A 24,023-nucleotide genomic window follows, 5' to 3' on the forward strand; every position below is an offset into this window, starting at 1 on the left:
AGTTTATGTGTGGCCACAACTTACCACAGTGTGGGAATGTAATTCTAATGCATGGCCATGACTTAGGTTACTTTTACAATTTCAGCAGGGAATATTGTTACAAACAAGATCTTTTTCTTTGCTTGTAACACAGAGCTATTGTTTGTGTGGCTGTATGATATTTAAATAATGCAATCTGACATTTTTCATTCAGATTTGGGCTGCTTCGCTATTGTTGCTGTCCAATTAAAAACTTAATCTTGATTGACTTCCATTGAAAGTTAAGAAGGTTTTTTCCTTTTTTTTTTTCCTATTTTGGGAGATACGTTTTTCATTGGACAGTGAGAATATGATATTGAAATCCAATCCAATTGATGCTGATCTCTTAACCACCTCCCCCCCTACTCTTCCTTGATTTCAGTACAGTGCTGTAAGAGTGAATTACACTCTACAACTGTAAGAGGAGCCCAGGAGCAAAAAATACCAAATCCCACCTAGTGTAAGACCTTCCATTAAGTGTAGCTATGCCTTACTATGCTTTTTCCATTGTGTGTTTTAAAGGTAAGGAATGGTGTGTTTGAAGATGTAGGTAAATTATGAAGAACTTGATTCAAATATTTCAGCTCCTGTTGGTATATTGTAGTGGACAACACAATTGCCCCCCATGCATGTGCAGTTACCTGCATGTAACTGTTGCCAGACCCTTTGGCTCCGCCTCCTATTTTGGACATTTCAAGCATAGCAGCGATGTCTCTGACACTGCCCCCTGATGAAGTTGATTCGGAGGCGATGCCGCAATCACTTCGGCGCCGTTCCCTGTACGTCACACTAAGGAACGAATCACTGCACTCGCTTTGGCCAATACTTCTTTCATTGGACAGAGCCGCCTCATCCGCCAGATTGCCAGTGGATATTGAGGAACAGGATCGTTTGGGTGGGGTTGGAGGACGTGTTCTCCGGCGTGGGCGTGTTGTAGCAAATGACTGGCTGCGGTTAACCCCACTGACATCAAGGGTGTCGTTGGGGGAACTGCTTCGATTGATTCCACCTAGAGTGGCATACTTCACGGAAGAATCAGGCAAAGGTAGCTCTTCATTTGCGCATTCTGAGACTTCAGTCAGTGCAGGCGTGCCGCTGCGAACCATCCGCCTGGGCAAGGGTGGAGTTTGGTCCTCCTCGTCCTCTGTCCCACCTTCAAGTGGAAGGCAGAGTAGTGGCACAGCACGCCCATGTCCATGTGCTCGGGGAGAATCATTGGGACGCCTGCTTTGTGTTCTTATTGGTGAGCCGGGAGGGAGCGTAGAGGAGTTTGCATGAGGCGAGGTTTTACCTTTAGTAGGCGTATGTGGTGGAGTGTGGGTGGGACTTTCGTATGACCCAGGCCTCTTGAGTGGAGGAGGGGCATTCGTTCTCTGTATGCCCCGCCCTTGTGCAGCGTGTCGAGGAGAGCCACGCCCCTCTGAGCCCTTGCGTGTCCTTGGTGCAGGGGTAGATTTGACCTCCGGTATGTTACTGATCACATGAGAAGCAGGTGCTTGTTTTGAATCTACGCTTCCATCAGACTGGCTCTCCTTGCTAGGAGTGTCTTCCTCTTTTGGGGGGTCATTCAGTCTATTAACAGCCAACATTAACTTCTTCTGATGTCCTGCAGATCAATATACATGAACACAAAAAATGGTTTCAAAACGAGTATGTGTTTTTGTTTAAAAAGTGCATGTTACAAAATGACCACAGTCTTAACTGTTGGTGATGGTTTGGCTTAAAATGAAAACTATATTACACTTACCCCAAATGTAACTGTTGAGCCCCATTCTGATGTGTTAAGATTGATTACATTTTATAGTGGAAATGTGAGGCTAATATTGAGAACAAGTAATTGAACTTACAGCCAATCTTTATCTGCCATCACTTGTTTGCCTCAAGTATCATTAAACTGTTACATAGTATCAAAGAAGCTCGCTTACATTGTTCCTGACTGTATGATATATTCTTGTCTGCATTTGGGGTAAAAGGAAAACTGTGAACATTATTTTAAAACCATGGACAGCTTGCCTCCATTGCCTTCCCTTCTATAAACATGAAGTCACAATTATCCTCCATGTTATCAAATTTGATTTGAGACGTTAGGCTGAGACAAATCGCCCCACCCCATCCTTTCACAGAGCTCAGCCTCTCAGACATGCCCTCCACATTTGGGTGGACCAACCCCCTTCTCACAGAGCTCAGAAGCAGGGTTGATTGTTTTATAGGTTGCAAACAACCTTAATTACTCATCATGCATAATTTTACCCAAGCCACAGTCACTTTTGCTCCATTTGAGGTGGAATGGAAAGCTGTATAGTTGCCAGAATGTATTTGTTGCATGTTCTAATAAGAAGTTAATTTCACTCACAATGAAACCAGCCAGAAGAGGCACTAGACCTGTGCTGGCTTGATTTTTGAGAGATGATGTGCTGTCCATATTTTGTACAGTTACTGGTATAATAGAAATGTAAGTGCTTTTTTTTACCCAGTTTGGTGATGCCAATCTCCTGCAGGTCATCCAGTGTGATGTCACTGACAAAGTCCATGTTGTCATACCCATTCTGAACTAGTGTCTGGTAATACTGACTCAGTCCAATCAAAGACAACCACTCTGCCAGGCTGGTCTACAGGGACATTAAGAAGATAACATATTAGCATGTGTGTTGGTTATATGTGTATGTGCAGCTGGCTCAACATGCTTAGAGGAGAACACTAAAAGCAAACTCTAAGCTAGCAGATTAACTTGATTCCCTCACTCTGTTTCATTGCTTATACACATATTTAGGAGGTATGTTTCTCCAGTGGAAAATAAGAAAATTCAGATATTTTATAATTATTTGTGTGATCCTCACAGGCTTCTCTTTTGGTATCCAGTCTGGGATGATCAATTTGCTGATTTCTGACAACATCTTCTTCCTGTGCCCTGGTTTTGTCAACCCAATTGCTGTGAGATCCTGCAAAAACAAAGAGCTCAAATGTCTGCAAGGTAAGTTTTAATAAGAAGCACACAAGTCTATTTCTAATTGCTTATGTATCAGATCTGGAAACATATGTAGCCTATATTGATATACAGGTTTGACAATTACACAGGATGCACAGTAAAAAACAGGTACAGATAAGCCAAAAATTATTTACATCCATAATCACATGCTGATGTATATTACATTTTTATTTGAACAATTGATTTGCTGTGGTTTGGCAAACATGACAAATGTTACAACAGACATTATGGCAATTTTAAGATTTTGTTTTAGACAATGTATGATTGTTATAATATTTCTGTGAAAAAGTCCATGTCCAAAATGAAAGTACATGTTGCCAGTAATAAATGCCAAATCCATTAGCATTACAGCAAAAACTTTACTCTATAAAGTACCTCTAAACTGTTCACCTTCCCATTTTTTTTCCCCAAAGCAGTCTCTCATAACTCACACCTGCATTCTTGGCACATGCCTGATCATGTGTGCAAAATTTCAGTGTGATTGGTATAGCATAGTGGATAATATCACTGCCCCTGCACAAAGTAGACTATGATTCAATTCCCTAATAGGACAAAAGCACTACACAGTACATGTAAGAGTCCGTTGGCAAGATTCCTATCATTTGCCCAACTCTGTAACATTTTCTCAGAACAAAGGTACTTAATTTTCTTTTTTGTATGAGGTTTCACTCCCCTCACCAACCAACCAAAAAATAAATGAACAAATAAATAAATAAAAATAATGTATAAAGTATAATTTATATTCAGGTGTGATTGTGTGGGTAATGCTTTTGAGAGATACATGAACAATTCATACATCCAGTCCATGTAATAAAGATGATTGCAAAAATGTGACTTGATTCGTTTTTGTAGCCTTCATTATTTTGTTCTGGAGGCAGACATTGCTGTAGTCATAATGATGGACTTTTATTCTGATGCACTGCTTGTGGCAGGAAACTCAACTGAGAAATGAGGAAAAGGAGAGGTAGAGTAAGAGGATAAACTGGAATTTTTAAAGCTGGAATTTGACATGGATTTTGGCGAGAGGACCACATTAATCAAAACTCAGCAGACATCTGAGCAAAATGCGAGGCTTGGCCCAGACCTTCCAAGTTCTTCCAATCCAAAAGAAAGCTACAGATGGTAAGCCGTTTGTTTTTCCCCTCCTGCAGAATGCTGTGTCTCAGTGCTGGGTTATTTTTAAGACATTCTTCTCATAATTATGCACTTCTAGTCCCTCATCACGAGTACCCATCAGATCCCATTTTGTTGTTAGGTCCTGTAGTGATTTCACCAAGAAAAAAGGATAAAACTATATCTCTTTGATTGTATATATGGTCAAAATTATGCTAGGGCTGTGGATCCAGGTCACCTGCTTATTTCTGTCTTTCTCATCTCCTGTCTATCTCCTGTCCTCTCTGGTTGTGTTTAATAAATAGAGTTGCTATATAGGTTTAAGTGAATATATAACATTCAAAAGCCATGAATATATGAGGCACATGTGTGTGTGTGTGTGTGTGTGTGTGTGCTTTGACATGTGTAATACCTCTGGGGTCATCCTGCTGATGGTTTGTAGGTCATATCCAGCGGTGAGGAAGTTTGTTGTGTAAAACTGCAACTGGGCACTAGTCAGCCATTCAGCAACTGCTTCTGAAGTCTACAACACACAACAGTTCAGACTCACATCAGCAATGTGTTCTGATAAGCAGAGCATACAGGTGTTGCCCTTCTGTTTTAAATATGATTTTATTTAGTATCGAAAAAAGTATCAGGGCTAGAGATGGTAGTTCTTAGAAGATATCAGTTGTTGTTTTCCAATATTAATTTAGAAACTGATTATTCAATGATGGTGATAAGAAGCATATCTCTTTTGTAAGAACTACTAAACCTAAGCATCTAAACATTGGCCACGTGGCTCAAACTATTCAGTTCTATGATAAGATAGTTACTATATCACTGCCAACTCTGTTCAAAAGATGGCCATTGTATTTCCAAGCCAAAGAGAAAAAGCCATTCCAATTATTACCAGCGTAACGCCCAAAAGCTAGCATCTGTCATGATATGGAGGTGAGTTAGAGCCAGTGACATGGGCAATTTTAAATTTGCGTAAAGGCACTATTAATGCTGAGGCACTATTAATGCCTAATAACTTTTGAAATGAGTGATATTGCATTGTTTGAAGCCCTCTATTTAGATTAAATTTCTCACTAATATTTTTATTGCATTTATTTGGCTGTATTTTTAAACATAAATGAATGAATAAAGACTCGATGAGAAAGCAGGGCTGTCAGAAATTATTTTTCATTGGAAGAGCTCATTTGTGGTCTTCATTTCCTCATAGATGTTATATAAAGGAACATTGATGTAGCAACGTTTCTAGAACATGTTTAAATTTGAAGTGTCAAGTATCTTTTTTGTGCAGAATATTCAGGGTATTCTAGATGTGTACATACAAAGCGAAGGAACTTGTACGAGTGCACACTCTCTCTCACATCCACACACCAACACCTGCCTTGCTTTCTGCTGAAGTGCTATCCTTCCTTTGCAGTAACGGGTCCACAAATGTTTTTTTCTTTTCTGAACGAAGCCCACCTGGTGCACCCTGAGGAAGCTGAGAGGAAGCTGTGACATTCAAAAAAATCATAATTATGAGAACCTTTCAATATCACTATGATTCTATAACTGGTTTTATTTATTGGCAGCTTCCATATGAAAACTTTAGAAAACATTGTAATACAAGAGAATTCCCCTCTATCTATGTCTGTGTTCATGGGTTGCAGCCGATGTTACAGTATAGAGCAGTGGTGGACAATCTTAACCACAAAGGGCCTGTTCTGCTGCTGGATTTTTTTCCAACCAACCAGGAGGTCACATGATCAGTTGTTTTACTGAGACCAACTAATTAAAGGTGCATCGGGTGTGCTCTGGCCTAAAAATGGACTAAAATCCAGCAGCCACACTAGTCCTTTCCGGATAAGATTGCCCACCCCTGGTATAGAGTAACCACCATATTGGGGATCTAATCATTAAATCAATTTATATCACAGTTTTTATTTGAGCTGTGTTTGAGTATTGTTTCTATCAATAGTTTAGTCCTCATTTATATTTTAAAATGAACAAAATATATATTTATCCATGTTACGTTTGTAAACAGAGCTCTGTTCTTCTGTGTCAGTTAGTAGCTCAAGCCACATCTTAAAGTAGAGTCATAGCGTGCATATAAAACTAATAATTCAGACAGTATTTAGACAGTCATCCAACAGGGAAACTTGAAACTTGTAGCTGATTAAAAATGTTTTTCATCATAACACACTACCTGTGTGCAAAAAGTATTATTTTATGGCTGACTGTGCCCTATGTAGGGTGTACCATTTGGTGCTTTGATGTGGCATGGAAACCTCTCTCACTGATTATTCACACTTTCAGACAAGAAGAAAAGAATTATAGTCTGACATGCTAACAGTTTTCAATTAGATACTGTGATGAATATGCTAATGTGGCTAACAGATATTAGCAGTCTTTTTTTTTCGCTCACTATGTTTACATTAATGCTGCACTCTAAAACTAGAAAATTGGTCCCCAATAAATATATATATATATATATATATATATATATATATATATATATATATATATATATATATATATATAAACACTGCCTCCCAAAAATAAATAAATTTGTTTTATTATATTACTATTGAAATACCTGTGTTCTGGTCCACAGACCGTGACTGCTCCAGAAGATGTTCTTTAGCTTTGGCTGACTGAGATAATACTGTGGCCAATAACTGCAAAAAACACATGTCAAATTAGTGTGCAGTGTTCAGGGCTTCCCAAATGCCCCAGCATCTGATAGCCGTGGGGTCTGTGGTGTGTTCTCTCTGTGTCTCTGTGTGTTTCCTCCAGTTTCCTCCCATGGTAACACATGTGGATTGGCTTTTCAGAATTCTAAATCTCCTATATAGAGATCTTATATGTGCCTAAATCACCTTTATAGATTCTGGGCCCACCATTAAGAGGATGATGCAGTACAGAGTATATTTGAGCTTATAATGTAGCTAGCACATAATACCCTAATGAAGTTGACATACTGTCAGTAAGCCCAGCTGCACATGACCTTGAGGTTGCAAGCCCAATACCAAATATTGGATTGAGTTGTATAATTCCACTGGTGCTTCCTAATCCAGTACCTTTTGGATTGGAATAGTTGGATTGGAGTAGTGTTTGTAATTGTAGAAGTAATTGTCCGCAATGGGTACCTGACCTCAGGTGACCTTAATGTTCTTGTGGTTGGATGCCATGAAATGGGTGAGAATCTCTCCATTAATATCAATGATTTCTGAAGAGATGTTGGATGACTAGGAGTTCACAAGCTTGGCCAAAGGGTCTATGTATGTTTGTTTCTCACCTTCACCCCTTCCGCCTGTGCATGAAGTCCTGGCACATTGAGGCCATGTGTGTTGACCCCTGGTGAGTGTGTGGGGGTTGTTGGCACAGGCACAGGTGAGTTGGTGAGGTGAGCATTGGCATTGTCCATCGGACCACTGACAGACGACCGGCCGCTGGTCAGACTCCCTGTGCTGCCCATGCTGCCTCCACTGCCACCACCTTGTAAACAATAAAGATAGAAGGAAAAAAAGTAAGCCAAAAGAAATGGAGGTGAAGTGGACAATAGCCTGTTTACGGCAATGGTTTCTAGTAGAGATGGACCAGATCTGATCCTATATCTCTATCGGGTCTAATATAGGTCCAAGGTATAACGAAAACCTGTTTCAGCATTTGTGCACATGAAAATAGTATTTAGCGGTTGTCGGTTAGAGATAAAAATAAGAATTCACCTGCCAGAGGTTTTCTTAGAACCCAAATCTCCTCATTGGCACTGCTTTGCTGACCACTTAGAGTTGGAGAGCCATGGGGGCTAGACACGGAACCTCTGGAACCTAAAACACACACACACACAAACAAACACACACATAACGCGTCATGCTAGTATGCTAGTTTCTGATAAAAGATGCACATTCAGGGAGCAGATAGCAGGGGATCATCTGGGGTAGTTCAAGTTCAGGAAAAATTAATGTTGATGAACCAGTCACATTTTAGAGTAATTGTTTCTAATCTTCAGATTAGTGTCCTGCTTGAGAATTGAACTCCCAATATGTGTGAACACAAATGACACTGTTGTCTCCTATTTAAATTCTACACTTATTCCTGAATAGGGAAGGTAACGATCTACAGTATTGAGCAAAAGACTTTTATGTATTTGTTTTCCAGGCAAAATGGTTAAATGGCTTCAGTAATTCCTTCAGTACGAAATATTCTTGAGATTATCTGGAAGGGAATAATAATAATATTTTTAGTATATAATATTTTTAAAGTGCTGTAAAATGTGTTACACTAGGCTAAGATAAATGAGCAAAAAAAAATGTAATCCTTTAAATACATAATGGAAAAGTCAAAACTCTTGGCTTAGAATAGATATGAAACTGTCAAGTTGTTGTAAGTGAGAAATCAGCACAAAAAAAGAAAACTTGCAAATCCAGCGAATATGTTCCTGGGGGTCTGAAAACCTCATCATCCCTGAATGCGTTTCAAATGACTTTGAATATGAAAGTTGGAAAATGCAACCAACTTCTAAGACTGAACTTTGGAGGTGTAGAAATCATCCCTGTATTGAAATAAACGTGCCTTTCATATCTAAGGTTAAAGCTAGTATCAGCACAGAGTCTCCATGAACAAATTATAATCCAAATTTAATTAGACCTTGAGCATACACATTTATATGCTTTTGATATTTTTTTTATCTGAGGAGAGTGGTCAACATACATTTGTCATAAAATAAGTCATTATGAAGCTGGGTCATTAAAGCTATACTACTGTCATTCTAATTAACAGCTACTAGAAGCACACACTGGCCAACATAACCAGAAAGTAGGTTATCACAAGATTATATAGTTCTAATAATATTCTTTTATCTGCCAGCATCCCCTTCCCCCACATTTAAAATAGGAACATCATTAGTCATCACCAATACCACCTATTATCTAAACATTCCCTCCAATCTCATTGAGTTTAAGGGCAGAAACACATGAAGCCATGTACTGTTTCTTTTTAAACAAATACACGATATGCTTGGAGGAGAACACTGAATGTCCAGACCTGTTACACCACGTAAAGACACCACAAGAGCTTGAACCAGGGATCTCCCAGTGATTTGCAACATCATGATGTGAAGTTTGTGATGATGGTACATATAGTATGTTTAGGTGAGCATTTATATTCTTTTTAAACCAATCCAATGACATGCAGTATGAGTCTGCCACTTGGTTTTTCCCATCAAATTCAAAAGCAAATAGTTAAAACAATTAAATAAAAAACAACAAGGATTAGAAAATATTACAAATGTATGAAAATTCTGAAAACAGGTAACAGATAGCTGATACACAGCTGTAAAAATTGGGCTGTGGGCAAATTGATGATTTCAAATATCTGAAAAATCTGCATTAGCTTCAAGAATCAAGTTCAGAGAAACCAGAATCAAATAAAGTTAATATCCAAAATTGTGTTTCCTATTGTGAAAATTTTAGGCAGAATATCCATAAGAATGAATCTAAATAGTGTCATGATCTGTCAATGTTCTGTGCTTTGGTATTGTTTGGGTAGCCATTTGATTTTTTTTTATTTTTTATTTTTGTCTCATGTGACTGAGCTTACAGGTGCTTCCTATTTTGTCTGGATTTCCAATTGTATTTTACATTGAAATTAAAGTTCCATTTGTATTTAACATCTAATTTCTGGACTGTTTGTTCTTCCAAAGGATTTAAGTATCAATTATAGCATTTATAACATATCTGGACTTCCTGTTTGTTCTAAAACTTAATACAACAAGTTAATGGTAGAATATATCCAGAGTGAGTGGAGAGTTCTTAGTTCAAATAATTTTGAACAAAAAACTTCTATGTTTACAGTGAGATTTTAAATTGAATTTAGTTTTAGCTATTAATACATATATATATATTCATATTGGAGAAAGACAAATGTTCTGATTGTTATTTACAGTTTAAATTTACTTCCTTTCAGAATAACAAGTATTAAGTTACAAAATGCTGGTGTAAACAGTGTAGGAAATTGTGGAGATTCTGAAGAAACCAAGGCACCAGCCTTATTTATTCAGTTTTGACAATTTCAAATTCAAAGAAGTGTAATACGGTGCCAACACGCTTTGATGTTGTTCAAAAAGCTGTCATTTTTAATGATACATTTAAAGATGCAATGGCACTTGGCCATAATCCATTATTTTGTGATTGACAGCAGGTCTCTGCAGTGTTGTCCTGGTGTAGCTTTTTATATACTTATTTCAGATATCTGCATTTAAATTATAAGCCTTCAAGAATGTCATATTATAATATTCACAAGGCTCTTATCCTCAACCTCAACTTATATTTTATGTTTCAGTTCTATTCTTATTCAAAAACCTTATTAAAAACCTCTATTCTTATTTGAATCTTTTCTATTGTTATTCATAATTTAGGCAATTCCACCCCTGTCAAACACTATGCCCCAAGCTGGGAGAATATGGGAAAGCAGATGCTTTTTTGAGAACTGTGACGCCAATTACCAAATTTACCCAATTTTCAAACTGCTTCCAACATCACCACGGGATAGTTCAAAACACTTGAAGGAGATTTTTAGCTGTTACATAAATAAAAAAGGCATCCAGGCTGACTAGCACTGTGCTTGTGATGTTTCCCCTAGGCTGTGACATCACTAGGCATCCAATAATTTACCTTCTGCTGATGGGTCTTCCTCATGATTAGCCATCACTTAGACTTTTAATAACACAAAGACACTCAGTAAAGGGGCATTCAGCCAAAATGAATGTCATTCATCTCTAAAATTTCCAGTTTAAACACTAGGTGGGAACTGCTTCATTATTTGGGCTAGATGACTTCTAAATAATTAAAAACCAGCTAGCTAATGTTACAGCTAGGAAGCTTAATTAATATATCTTCCATATATCTGTAAGAACTGAATGGATTTCTCAAATGATAACTGTGAATAATAAAAATATTTTCAGATGAGCATAAAAAGCTAAAAGATAAACTAATACTATATTACCAAAAGTATTCACTCTCCCATCCAAATTATTGAATTCAGGTGTTCCAATTACTTCCATGGCCACAAGTGTATATAAACAAGCACTTAGACATGCAGGCTGCTTCTACAAACATTTGTGGAAGAATGGGTCACTCCCAGGATCTCAGTGAATTTGGGCGTGCCACCTGTGCATCAAGTCTAGTTGTGAAGTTTCCTCACTACTAAATATTCCACAGTCAACTCTCAGTGGTATTTTAACAAAGTGGAAGTAATTGGGAATGACAGCAACTCAGCCACGAAGTGGTAGGCCACATAAAATGACAGAGTAGAGTCAGCCGACGCTGAGGCACATAGTGAACAGAGGTCACCAACTTTCAGCAGAGTCAATCACTATAGACCTCCAAACTTCATGTGGCCAACAGATTAGCTCAAGAACGGTGCATAGAGGGCTTAATGAAATGGGTTTCTTTGAGACTCCTAAGTTTGTGGGAACAGTTTGGGGTTGTCCCCTTCCTGTTTCAACATGACTGTGCACCAGTGCACAAAGCAAGGTTCGTAAAGACATGAGCAAGTTTCGTGTGGAACTTGACTGGCCTCCAGACTTCAACCCAATAGAACACCTTTGGAATAAATTATACTGGAGACTGTGAGCCAGGCCTCGTCCAACATCAACGTCTGACCTCACAGATTCGCTTCTGGAAGAATGGTCAAAACTTCCCATAAACACCCTACTAAACCTTGTGGAAAGTCTTCCCAGAAGAGTTGCAGCTGTTATAGCTGCAAAGTGTGGGCCAACACCATATTAAACCCTAAGGATTAAGAAAGGGATGTTACTCAAGTTCATATGTGTGCAAAGGCATAAGAGCAAATACTTTTGTCAATATAGTGTCTTTTCCACAGTGGTTCAAACATATATAATATGTACTCACTGGCCACGTCATTGAAATCCTTCCTTTGCTGATGTACAATCCCTTTTTCAGAAAAGTTGGGGCATTTAGGAAAATGGAATACACACAAGAATCTGTGATTTAAGCATTCCCTTGAACATTTATGTAGCTGACAAATTTACAAATAGAAAAACTGCAGTGTTTCCACTGAGCAACTTTATTGTATTTTGTAAGCATGAGAAAATGTAAAAATTTTCCAATAATTTGACAATAAGCAAACAGATCTTGGTCCCAACTTTTTTGTGTGTATGTGTTTTACAGGTGTCAAATTCTAAGTTTATTTTTATTTACAAAATACAATAATGTTGGTCAATGAAAACATAGGAAATCTTTCTTTTAAATGGCCCTTTGAATAATGTTCATATTTTCTTTGAGAGATTAGCTTTTAGCTCTTTGAAGAAATGTCTATATATATTTTTCACACCTCGCAAAGTTCGTTTTTGGAAGTTGATAGCATGTTCTGCATCTTATGATCCAAATAATCTCAAAAATGTTCCAAGACATTGAGGCTCTTGGGTGGTCAGTCCATTCTTTGGCGGACACCAGCAACTTCTTGGTTTGTAATGTCCTGATTCTCTCAGCAGTATGTATTTATTCTCAGGTAGGATGAAATAGTGTATATATATATATATATATATATATATATATATATATATATATATATATATATATTGTCTGTATTCTTTTCTCAGTGAGGACTTCTTGATAATTACACATCCTTTCAGACACAAAAAAGGATGTTTTCTTCTCAAATTGGATGCATGGAAGTACATCCTGATACTCTCAGCAGAGGGTTTGTCGTTACTACACTAAATTATTACAGTGTTAGAAACGTTGTATCACTTACAGTACTTACAGTCCATTTATATCAGCTCCACTGACCATACAGTAGCACTTTGTAGTTCTACACTTACAAGATGTAATCCACCATTTTGCAGTAATCTTCAATAATCAGGTATGATTTAGGTGGTGGATAATCCTCAGTACTGCAGTGAAATTGATGGCGGTGGTGTGTTAGTGTATGTTGCTCTGGTATAAGTAGATTAGACACAGCAATGCTGCTTGAGTTTTTAAACACTGTATCCACACCCTGTCCACTCTGTTTGACAAACCTACCTCATTGGTCTACCTTGTAGACAGTAGCTGATCTGTTGACACACAGTTTGTGTTGGTTGTCCTCTAGTTCGTCATCAGTAGATCAGTGCACTGCTGTGTTTGATCCATTCATACAGCACAGTACACACTAACCCAGCACCCACAGGTCAGTGTCACTGTAGCACCGAGGATGATCTACCACCTAAACCATACCTTAGGAAGTCCTGTCCATTTGAAGAGCAGGGTGAAATAGGAATAAGAAAGTATTGCTGAACTACAAAGGGCTTCTCTATGGTCAGTGGAGCTGATAAAATGTGCAGAGAGTGTAGGTACAAAGTAGGTGTTCCTAATCCAGTGATTGTTCTGTGTAGGTTGCTGTAGAATTAATTTCTTCTTCAGTTAAATGTTTTGTAGGGGGAAACCACATAATATTTTGTAATTGTTTTGTACTTGTCAGCATTCAGTGAAGCCTTCAATCAAACATCACCAAGTATACAGATAATATACTTCACCAATCTTGCACTAATCATCCACCTTTCTTGAATGAAGGTGGTAAATATAGAGTGCAGTACTGTAGCAGTGGAGTAATAACATGGGCGGAGTCATGAGTGGAAACACAAAGTTGATTTTTCTCATAAAGTGGCCAAAAGAGTTTTTTTAAAAAAGGCTTAAAACTATAGTAATGGGAAAAGATAAAGACAGGGGTAGAGATGAATCCATGATAGTGTTGTGTTTGTGTGTGTGTGTGTGTGTGTGTGTGTGTGTGTGTTTGTACCTGTCTCTTTTTTCGGCTCCTCTGAGCGGGAGGAGGGTGGTTCATACGCAAATGAGCTGCAGGTGGGTGTGTTATACCCGAATGAGGTGAAGAGGGGCTGATGGGAAGAGATCAGGGTAGGAAGGGGCGGGGGAGTCAGGGGCAGAGAGAGAATGTGGGAGGAGTCACCGTTCACCATGGCAACTGAGCAAATTGCCGGCGGACGGATCTGTATCTTAAGATACTGTTGAGTAGAGGGTCCTGGGTACAACAAAACAACAACACCAAAAGAACACAAACAGCAACAACAAGAACAACAACAAAACAACAAGGAAAGGAAACACAAAATAAAACATGTTCAAGCAAAAAATAGCCAACTCTGGGCACTTAACTTTATAAAATCCTATCAACTTATTAAAATCAAAAATAGCTTAAAATACATCATGCAAAGAGAAAAAAAAAATCTAATAATGTACATTTTAAATGTATGTACATCTAGCAATAGAACGGGTAAAAAAATAAACATTAGCATGCATACCATTCCAACGTAAAACACTTACAGTGCAATGCAAATCAACCCTTGAGACATTTAATATAGCATGCCTTAAATCATGCATGTGAACAGGGGGGAAATACATGAAAATGTATACATCAGGGCTGTCAGAATAATAGCAACTTTTAAGACACTGTATATTGTATGTTGTTATTGTAGCACTCATTAAAACAAAACAACGTTTCTACACTCTCAGCTTCACTGACCAGCCAGGAGCACTTTGTAGTTCTACAATTACAGACCGTAGTCCATCTCTTGCTTTGCATTTATTGTTTGCTCCCTTTCACCCTGTTCTTAAATAGTCAGGACCTCCACAAGATCACCACAGAGGAGGTATGATGTGGTGGTGTTAGCATGTGTTGCACTGGTTTGAGTGGATCAGACACAGCGGTGCTGCTCGAGTTTTTAAACACTGTGTCCACTCTGGCACCTACCTCACTGGTCCACCTTGTAGTTGTAAAATCAGAGACCGTATCTCATCTGTCGCTGCACACTTTGTGTTGTTCTTCCTCTAGGCAGTGACATCACAAAGTAAATAAAACATCCATTTTTAAATTTTGTGTATATCATGAATATAATCACAGGTTACAGGAATAAAATTTAATGTGCTACCCTGATGTTATTTATTTTTATTTTTTTCTCCCCGGATTGCCTCCTTAAAGCAACAATAGGTACTATTTGTACCTTAAAATTACAGCTTCAAAATCATTGTGATGCTTCACTGCCTTCTTGTTGTTCAGCACTGCAGAAACCACACTATGTAACTTTGAGGAGGTCTGACAGCCCACATATACACATATATTAGGTTGTATGCATCTGTGTTTGTGTGTATGAGTGTGTGAATGTATGTGTAGATAAGAAAGGCAATTTATTATTATTATTACTAATAATGTTTTTAATTTATTATTATTATTATTATTATTATTAATAATATACATTTATTGTGATGCATCTTTTGTCCCATGTATATAACAAAATACTGTATTTTTAATGGATAAACTATCAATTTTAGTGTCAAATCTGTGAAATAACAGTAATGGGAACACACAGGTATTACTTTTACCTTAAAATTACAGGTCTAAAATCATTACTGCAGAAACTGCACTGTGTGACTTTTGGAGGAGGGTATAAAGTCTAACTGTCCATTTATATAGACATAAATGATATTGTGTGTGTGTCTGTGTGTATGTAAGTGATAAGGGGTGAGAAATCAAACAAATAAATAAACAAACAAACAAACAGTGCATGGAAAAGAGGACACTGTGGTATAGAGATGGATAAGCCAGTGGCAGATAGATGATGAGCCTCTACTTCCTATCATATCTGTCCTCTTTTTCAGTCTTGTTTCTCCATCTCCCTCTCCTCCCCATCCTGCTGACTGCTCTAATTAAAATCACTGGACTCACAGTGGACGTGTCACACACTTGGAGCCAGTAAGCAGAGACCAGCACACAAACACACACACAAACAACACAAAACAAGCTCTCTCACAGATCCCCAGACATAGATTCTTCAGCCACAATTGTCGTTTTCAGGACTAGGCTTATGGACTTGTATTGGATTATGTTTGACGACCACAAGACAGTCATTTTGACCCATTCCCTGGATGTCAAAGAGTGTCTGGAAACACACAAAAGAAGCCTGGGGGCAGTTGCTGAATTGCAGTAGATGGTGGCACCTGCTCTTCCAACATTTTTCATTAGGTAGTTGGTTCTCCATTTGTTCCACTAACAACATCTATTCCCTGGGAAATTTTTATATTTCATTTTGGAACATTATCAGTGAGGGTGTAACTGCATTCAGAATTAATGGAGTGATGTTGGTTGATTAGTTCTTGATCACATACGGCAATCCAGCTTTCCCCAAATGTAATGAATAGAACTCCATCACTTCAGAGAACACAGTTCCACTGCTCCACAGATCTAACTCTAGCAGAGGGTCACTTGACAGCCCAACGCTTTTGGAGGTTGACACTAACTGCAGCTCAACATGCTTGGAGGAGATCGCTAATCACTAATTTGGTTATTTTAGGTAACAAATTCATTTGGCTAAACTGATATATAAACCCACATGCTGGTAAAATACCTGTGCTAGTGCTTCTTGATCTTAGTGCTGCATTTGATACTGTTGATCACAGCATCTTTTTGGAAATTCTAGAGAACTGGGTGAAGCTTTTAGGAACAGTTCTCAGCTGATTAAGTTCATATCTGGAGGATAGAAATTACTTTATTGCTATCGGTCTATGAATCAAGACAAACATCATTAACATGTGGTGTTCCACAAGGATCCAACCTTGGGCCTCTACTGTTTATAATTTACATGTTACCACTTGGGCAAATCCTTAAAAATAATAAAATAGTCTATCATAGTTAGGCAGATGACCCTGCATAGCTAGACATAGACACTGCACATCTATTTCACCAGGTGACTAAAGTCCTATTGACACTATGTGCAATTGCCTGGAGTCAGTAAATAACGGAATGAAGGACAGCTTCCTTCAACTAAACAAAGAAAGACAGTGATTGTGTTTGGCAGTAAGGAGCAAGGACTTGAGGTCACTGCTCAGTTTAACACCAGAGCTCTAACAACTAAAGACCAGGTCAAAAATCTTGGCGTAATACTGGAGTCAGATCTCAACTTTAACGGCCAAATAAAGGCAATAACAAAGTCTGCCTTTTACCAACTCAAGATTTTGAAATTTTGTGTGTCACAACCAGACTTAGAAAAAATGAATTCATGCATTCATCTCCAGGGGGCTGGACTACGGCAGTGGTCTCTTTACTGGACTTCCCAAGTCCACAGTTAGGCAGCTGCAGCTTATTCAAAAATGCAGCACCTAGAATTAGTAAATTAATATTATTAGAAATTATAAATTGTCTTCACAAATTTGATTAGAAGCAATGGTGACTATGAAGTTTTTTTTTTGTTGTTGTTGTTGTTGTTTTTTTCACTGTTGCTCCAGTGTTTAAATTATTTTAGAAATAAAAAAAAAATTGAAAATGGAAATTCTCTTGTCTGGAATTTTACCCCAATGTGTTGTCTATTCTAAGTACAGGGAACTGGGCCTAAATTACTGTCTATATTATAATAAAATACAGAAATGTGTGTGGCAGGTAGGGATTTGGTTTTAAAATGCAGCTGTATTCTTTTAATCTATGTCTGGCAGACCACCCCTCTCGCTCTTTCTCACACACTCAAAGCACTGGTGTATTACATGTAGCATGTAGATGAGCTAGTACCAAACTAGGACAATAGCGTATGTCACATGTCCTGAGAGGTCATGTGATGACGCAATGGCACACCTGCCCTCTTGATCACCTCCACCATGTTGGAGGGGAAGTAGCCCACGCGGTCATTTCCCGTACGGTTGTCATGGATGCAACCCTTCCACCGGCCATCGGAGTGCTGCTCCAAAACCTAAACAGACATAAACAGAACCAGAATCAACTAAGACACTATGACTTAAAGCAGTTAGTTTTCAAAATGGATTAGCCATTTGTGACACTGAATTTGCAAATTAATCTATAGCCTTTGTTTAACAAATGTTATATTTCTGACAAGTTGCAATACATTACAGGAACTGCAGGGGGCCATGCAGCTCTAAATCCTAGTGATATTTAGTAGCGCTTTTACCACATGACTACAACACTGTCAAAATAAATTACAATAATATGAGATGAAGTAACTAATCATCCAAAATTAACTATTGACCTCATTCAGTCCCTGTTTGTGATGCTAAATTTTCCAACAACTAGTGTAAATTCTTCTTAGAAAAGTATTTTACAGCAGCACAGTGGGACAAACTACACACCTACCAACATGTGTTTTTGGACCGTGGGAGGAAACCGGAGCACCCAGAGGTCCCCCTAACTACACACCAATACTTGAGATTTGTCAGAAATGTCAGAGAAACACAAATATTTGGTCATACATTTTATTAGGCTACTGCACGACAGAAAATATGCAGATTATGCATATAACAGCATTGTGGTGAGTTAACAAACGTAGGCCCCATCCATACGGATCCGGATAGTTTTTAAAAACAGAGATTTTCCTCCCTATGTTTTGAAAATATCCCCCTACAGACGAATACAAAACCTGTTGCACTATCATGCCAGTCCAGTAGGAGGCCATAGTACCTTTAAAAGAGAGATATCAGAACACCACACGTTACAGGAGGCCAAAATGAATGGACGACGTTAGACCTAGCCCCCTAAATGTTCTTTATCCCCCAATTCTTTCATTTTCAACAACGTTCCTCTGTCTCCATATAGCAGTTGGCTATTGGGTCTGTACTGCTTTCTTGACAGAATTTGACAGAACAAGATTCTGCAGGGCTCCTAAACAGAGAACACGCTTTTCATTGGTCGTCACATTTATTTAGCCAATCAGCAGCCAGAGTGATCTGTCCATCATTCAGTGCTGCAGCCAATGGAGTCAAAGTCCCTCCTACACGGGGTTGTTTTGCGGCGGCGCTGAAACACTGGGAACTACAGCTCTGCTTTAGATAGAATTACGGTTATCTTAGCTCCTTGTGGCTTTGCTTAAACTGTACCTCGTCAAAGACAGTTGCTGTAATGAGGCAATTACCCCAGAGCCCCCTGGTTAAATCTTAGCCCCTCTAATCATTAATCTCTAGTTATGGCCCTGCCAAAATGCAAAACGTTTTTTTTGTTAAATATCCGTATCTGTGTGGATGGGGTTTTTAAGTAGAGCAGAGTTGCTTTAAATGCAGTCTGTTATGCAGAAAATCCGGAACGCTTTAGAAAGCTAATGCCAAATGTATTTGGGTTAGCTATAGCACATTTAAACTAGGTCTTATCCCACTTCTGGCTGTGCTATATATAATCAACACTATCATATACTCAGTAAGGTTACTGAGGTGGAAACAAAGCTCGTGTAGCCTGAAATCTACTGTATTTCAAAGATTACATCTACCTGATTCTACCTGGAATCACTGGACACACCCTGGACAGGTCTCACACACCCCATCACTTACACACAAGGCACCTGTGAACAGTTTCACTTTGCCAATCCACCTACCAATGTGTGAGGAAATTGGAGCACCCGAAGGAAACCCACGCAGACAAGGGGAGAACACATCAAAGGCCTCACGGACAGTGGCCCAAGGCAAGGATTAAACCCACAACCCCAGAACCCAGTGTTACCAGGCTGCCCTTGTATCAGATCAAATGATACGTAATATTATTTATAACAAGACGTAAATGTTTCACTGTTTGTGTATATATTTAATGTAATGGGGCTAGTGTAAGTAAGATACATAATATGAATTGTGAAGTAATTGAAGCTGCAGCTCCATCTACAACCGTCTCTGTACTTTAAGGCATCCTATGTCAGTGCAGTGTCATTTAGTATAATGGCTTGTAAAATGGGTTGTGATCACTGACATATGCTTTTTTCCTGAAATTGTGAAAATGTCCAGCAGATGACGCTGTAGCACTGGGTTACTTCTGTTTCAGAAGCCTGGCTGAATCTCTAAAAACTGGTCAACAGGCCATATTCTGGATAATTAAGCAAGAACTTCTCAGCAATGAGATTTAATCTGAGTTCTCAGACAGGGTCATAACACTATGACCACCTCCTTGTTTCTACACTCACTGTCCATTCTCTGAGGCCCACTGACCACACAGGAGCACTTTGTAGTTTTATGATTACAGACTGTAGTCCGTTTGTTGCTCTGTATACTTTTCCCCACCTTTCACTTGGTTCTTCAATGGTCAGGACCCTCACAGAGCAGGTATAATCATTCTCAGTGCTGCAGTGACGCTGACGTGGTGGTGATGGGTTAATGTGTTGTGCTGTTAAGAGTGGATCAGAAACAGCAGTGCTGCACGAGTTTTTAAATACTGTGCCCACTCTGCTGGACACTCCTACCTCATTGGTCCACCTTGTCGATGTAAAGTCAGAGACAGAAGCTCGTTTGTCGCTGTACAGTTTGTGTTGGTGGTCCTCTAGTGGACGCTGTTCGCTAGATATTTTTGGGTGGTGGACATTTCTCAGTCCTGCAGTCAAACTAAAGGCTAAAAACTCTGGCAGCCCTGCTCCACTGAGAATGATCCACCACCCAAATCATACCTGCTCTGTGGTGGTCTTGTGGGGTTCCTGACCATTGAAGAGCAGAGGGATAAGGGCAAACAAAGTAAATAGAGCAACAGATGGACTCCAGTCTGTAATTGTAGAACTACAAAGTGCTCCTGTGTGGTCAGTGGAGCTGAGAGAATTTACAGTCAGTGTAGAAACAAAGAGGTGGTAATAAATGTATGGTTGATCAATGTAAGTTCCCATTTTGACATTCGAATCACACAAAACAAGAATAATCTGATTCTTTTGAGGTCAGAGATGTATAACTTTGACAGCAAGTGCATGGTTATATATCCTCTCCGTAGTGATTTTCCTCCCCTACTGGGCAAACGTTTCACTGCACTGTGGGTATTTACCGTGATGATGTCACCGGCTTTGATGTTGAGGCTGGTCAGGTCATAGTTATTGCAGTAATCCTTTAACGCTCTCACTTGCATGGCAGCAGAGGCATCTGAGCACACACACACACACATCATTACAATACACAGTAACACGTCATGTTCTAAGTAAGTTTTATAGTGGAATTTTAAAATTATTGGCATTTCCCTTTAACTACATGTTTTTCTTTATCATTATCTTCTTAAAGGCGGTGTATACAATTGTGGGAAAACACTGTTCTCTCATTTGTTTATGCTCAGAAGCTCAGAGTCTCTTAAGAACTAAACACTGTTGTTTTCATTCACTGTTCGAATGACAGTTGATACGTTTAGTTTTATAGCCCTTTCGGTTTGTGTTTACTTTCAAGCAGTTAGCACTCTCCTGAATTTAAAGTCAGTTCCATGTACGGCACAAAATAAGTCAATATTACCCACGTTTTGAGCAGGAGTAGAACAATATCCTCATCTCTGTTCATGCTTTTCGGTGTTTAGAGTACTCCTCATTGTCTAAAACCCTCTAAAATGGCATTTCACTGCTATGAGCAGAAAGAGAGAACGCCTAGCATACTAGACATATTCTAAATTCAATTAATTAATTTATTTATTAACTAACTAACCTATTTACAGACACTGGGGCTTTGTAAACACATTAGACATGTTTCAAGCACAAACCGACTATAGAGCAGCAAATGGTGATGAAATATCCTCAATTTTATTATTTTTTAAATTATTAAAATAATTAACATTGTCTTTAATTCTTCTTCTCTTGGCACTTTTTTCTTTCATTCATTCATTCGTTCATTCAGTCATTCAGCTGCTTCACACTGATCAGAGATGTGGCAGGTCCAGGAACTGTAGGAACTTTCTTTTATTAATTCTTTTAGAAGGTATTGCTTATTTTCCTACCTCTCAGCATCTGTTTGATCTCCCTGCTGGCCTGTGTGGTGGTGAACTGGTTAACAATGTCCAGCGCTGTCTGGCAGTACGTGTTCCTCACACTAGCACTGATGCCACTCTGTAAAACAAAGGACACACACACACACACACACACACCAGGCATAATATTAAAATGACCTTGCTTCTACAGCCCTTGTCCATTCCATCTGCTTCACTTAATGTGTGTTGCTGAGGTGTTTAAAAAAAACTCCAGCAGCACTGCTGTGTCTGATCCTCTAATACCAGCACTGCAGCACTCACAATCAACCCCACCCCCCACAGAGCTACAAAGTGTGCCTGTAGGGTCAGTGGAGCTGATAAAATGGAGGGTGAGTGTAGAAAGGAGGAAGTAATCTTGAAGTTTTGGCTGATTTGTGTGTGGATATATAGCAATTTGGTACCTTTTTGAATTTTCCATTCCGCCTTAAATGGTGAAGCCATTACATTCTCATTCACAGTCACAAAAATGTAACTACAGTGATCCCTCGTTTTTCATGGGGGATGCATTCCAAGACCACCCGCGAAAAACGAATTTCCTCGAAGTAGAGGAAAGATATTTTTTATGTATTTAATGAGTATTTGGACTTTTAAACCCCTCCCTGTTACTGTTAACAACCCACCCTTTGCAGTAAACAGTCGTTCTATAATGTTCTTCAGCTGGAACTACATGTGATATCCCACCAGTTTCTTTAATAGAGTAATTCCTAAGCTGTGATTTAGCGTCAGTAAATTTCACTCGGATGTGGACATGTCCAACACATGTACTGTACGTAAGAAATACTTGTAAATGATATATTTTGTCACCTACAGGCCTAGTCTAATACATATAAATAATAAAAAAGCCCCCTTGAAAAAACCCGCGAAGTAGCGAATCTGCGAAAGATGAACCACGAAGTAGCGAGGGATTACTCTACTGCACCATTTTTAAGGTGGTGGAAAAAAAATGACATTAAGACATTTGTGAGCCTCAGCATGTTTTTTTTCTATCTTGGGTTTAAGTGAATCCAAGAATTTTCAGTTTGGTGGAAGAGCTCATTAAGACTTCACCATACTCACGTCCAGAAGCAGCCGTACAGCATCAGTCTTCCCACAGAGGGCAGCTTCATGCAACGCAGTTCCCGACTTAGTTTGTCTGTTTATATCTATACCAGCCTGGATCAGCAACCTGTAACACACATATGCAGAAGTTTCCATATATCTGCTTAAGCCCTGTTCAGACCGGATTAGTTTAACCTGTGGAAACGGGTTAATGTAATAGTTACCAGAGTAGCTCAGTGATTTTAGTCCTGTCTGAATAGACTTGTACAATCCTGTTTCAGGAAAGATTCTAAAGCCTTTTATTTACTGTTAAACGAGGAGTAAATATAAGCCCAGGTTTTATTAACCCTGTGTGTATTGCCGTGTGGGGGGAATATTCTGTCATATTCCATAGTAAAGGGGTTTTCAAAGGTGCAGGAAGAGGCGTCTAGTGATGTAAAATATGCCACAAATCAGATCAAGCTTTGAAGTAAGTAGCATATCTCAGGTGTCGAACAATGCACTTTAATACACAGGACTACATAAAGGATCACTCAGGACAGCTATGTATATATTTAAAAAAATAAAAGCTTGCATATTTAAATGGTTAATTATAGCAGTTCTAATAATTGTGAGAAGGATTACAAGTATGTTCATTTATTTCTTCGTTGTCTGTAACTGCATATCAAGTTCAGGGTCGCGGGGGGTCAGGAGACTACCTGGAATCACTGGGCTGAAGGTAGGACCACACACTCGAGGGGGCGCCAGTCATTCACAGGATGACACACATTCACTCAAACTTAGGGACACTTTTGAGTAGCCATGGGCACCCAGAAGAAGCCAATGTGGACACAGGAAGAGCACACAAGTCCTCGCAGACAGCTTCGGCTCAAACGCACAACCGCAGGACCCTGGAACTGTGTGACATGCCACCCTTATTTACACTGACTTTTCTTAACTAATAAAAATCTATCATAAATATTACTGATGTCCTGTGGTAAAATAACATTACCCCCCATGCCCCCACATCTAATCAGGCCTTTATTCAATATTTCTGCTGAAATTAAGGCTATTAACAGGATATTTGACCACAAATTACTGCAGTAATAGCTAAAGATTATCACTCTGATTATTTCTGATTCTAATCTCCAAATTTGAGGCAGAA

At 38.8% G+C, this 24,023-nt stretch overlaps 2 protein-coding genes across 3 annotated transcripts in view; one reads left to right on the forward strand and one right to left on the reverse strand.

Annotated features, from left to right (window-relative positions):
• Positions 1–24,023, reverse strand: part of si:dkeyp-9d4.3 (caskin-1) — a 75,673-nt gene that overhangs the window by 6,722 nt on the left and 44,928 nt on the right. Inside the window, exons 7-19 of one of the 2 annotated variants that reach the window (XM_066661641.1) lie at positions 22,898–23,006; positions 21,812–21,920; positions 20,885–20,979; positions 17,729–17,843; positions 13,895–14,134; positions 7,822–7,923; positions 7,392–7,591; positions 6,690–6,771; positions 5,496–5,605; positions 4,530–4,640; positions 2,856–2,957; positions 2,489–2,627; positions 660–1,624 (exon numbers count right to left, since the gene is read on the reverse strand). In XM_066661641.1, coding sequence (XP_066517738.1) covers positions 660–1,624; positions 2,489–2,627; positions 2,856–2,957; positions 4,530–4,640; positions 5,496–5,605; positions 6,690–6,771; positions 7,392–7,591; positions 7,822–7,923; positions 13,895–14,134; positions 17,729–17,843; positions 20,885–20,979; positions 21,812–21,920; positions 22,898–23,006 — 2,479 coding nt within the window. The remainder of the gene's footprint in view (positions 1–659; positions 1,625–2,488; positions 2,628–2,855; positions 2,958–4,529; positions 4,641–5,495; positions 5,606–6,689; positions 6,772–7,391; positions 7,592–7,821; positions 7,924–13,894; positions 14,135–17,728; positions 17,844–20,884; positions 20,980–21,811; positions 21,921–22,897; positions 23,007–24,023) is intronic. The other variant, XM_066661642.1, reaches the window with a different exon arrangement.
• Positions 3,941–24,023, forward strand: part of slc5a10 (solute carrier family 5 member 10) — a 118,750-nt gene continuing 98,667 nt past the window's right edge. Inside the window, exon 1 of the mRNA XM_066661661.1 lies at positions 3,941–4,126. Within this exon, the coding sequence (XP_066517758.1) occupies positions 4,124–4,126 (3 nt within the window). The 5' untranslated portion in view covers positions 3,941–4,123. The remainder of the gene's footprint in view (positions 4,127–24,023) is intronic.

This window comes from Hoplias malabaricus, chromosome 2 (genome assembly GCF_029633855.1).
Source record: "Hoplias malabaricus isolate fHopMal1 chromosome 2, fHopMal1.hap1, whole genome shotgun sequence".
NCBI lineage: Eukaryota > Metazoa > Chordata > Actinopteri > Characiformes > Erythrinidae > Hoplias > Hoplias malabaricus.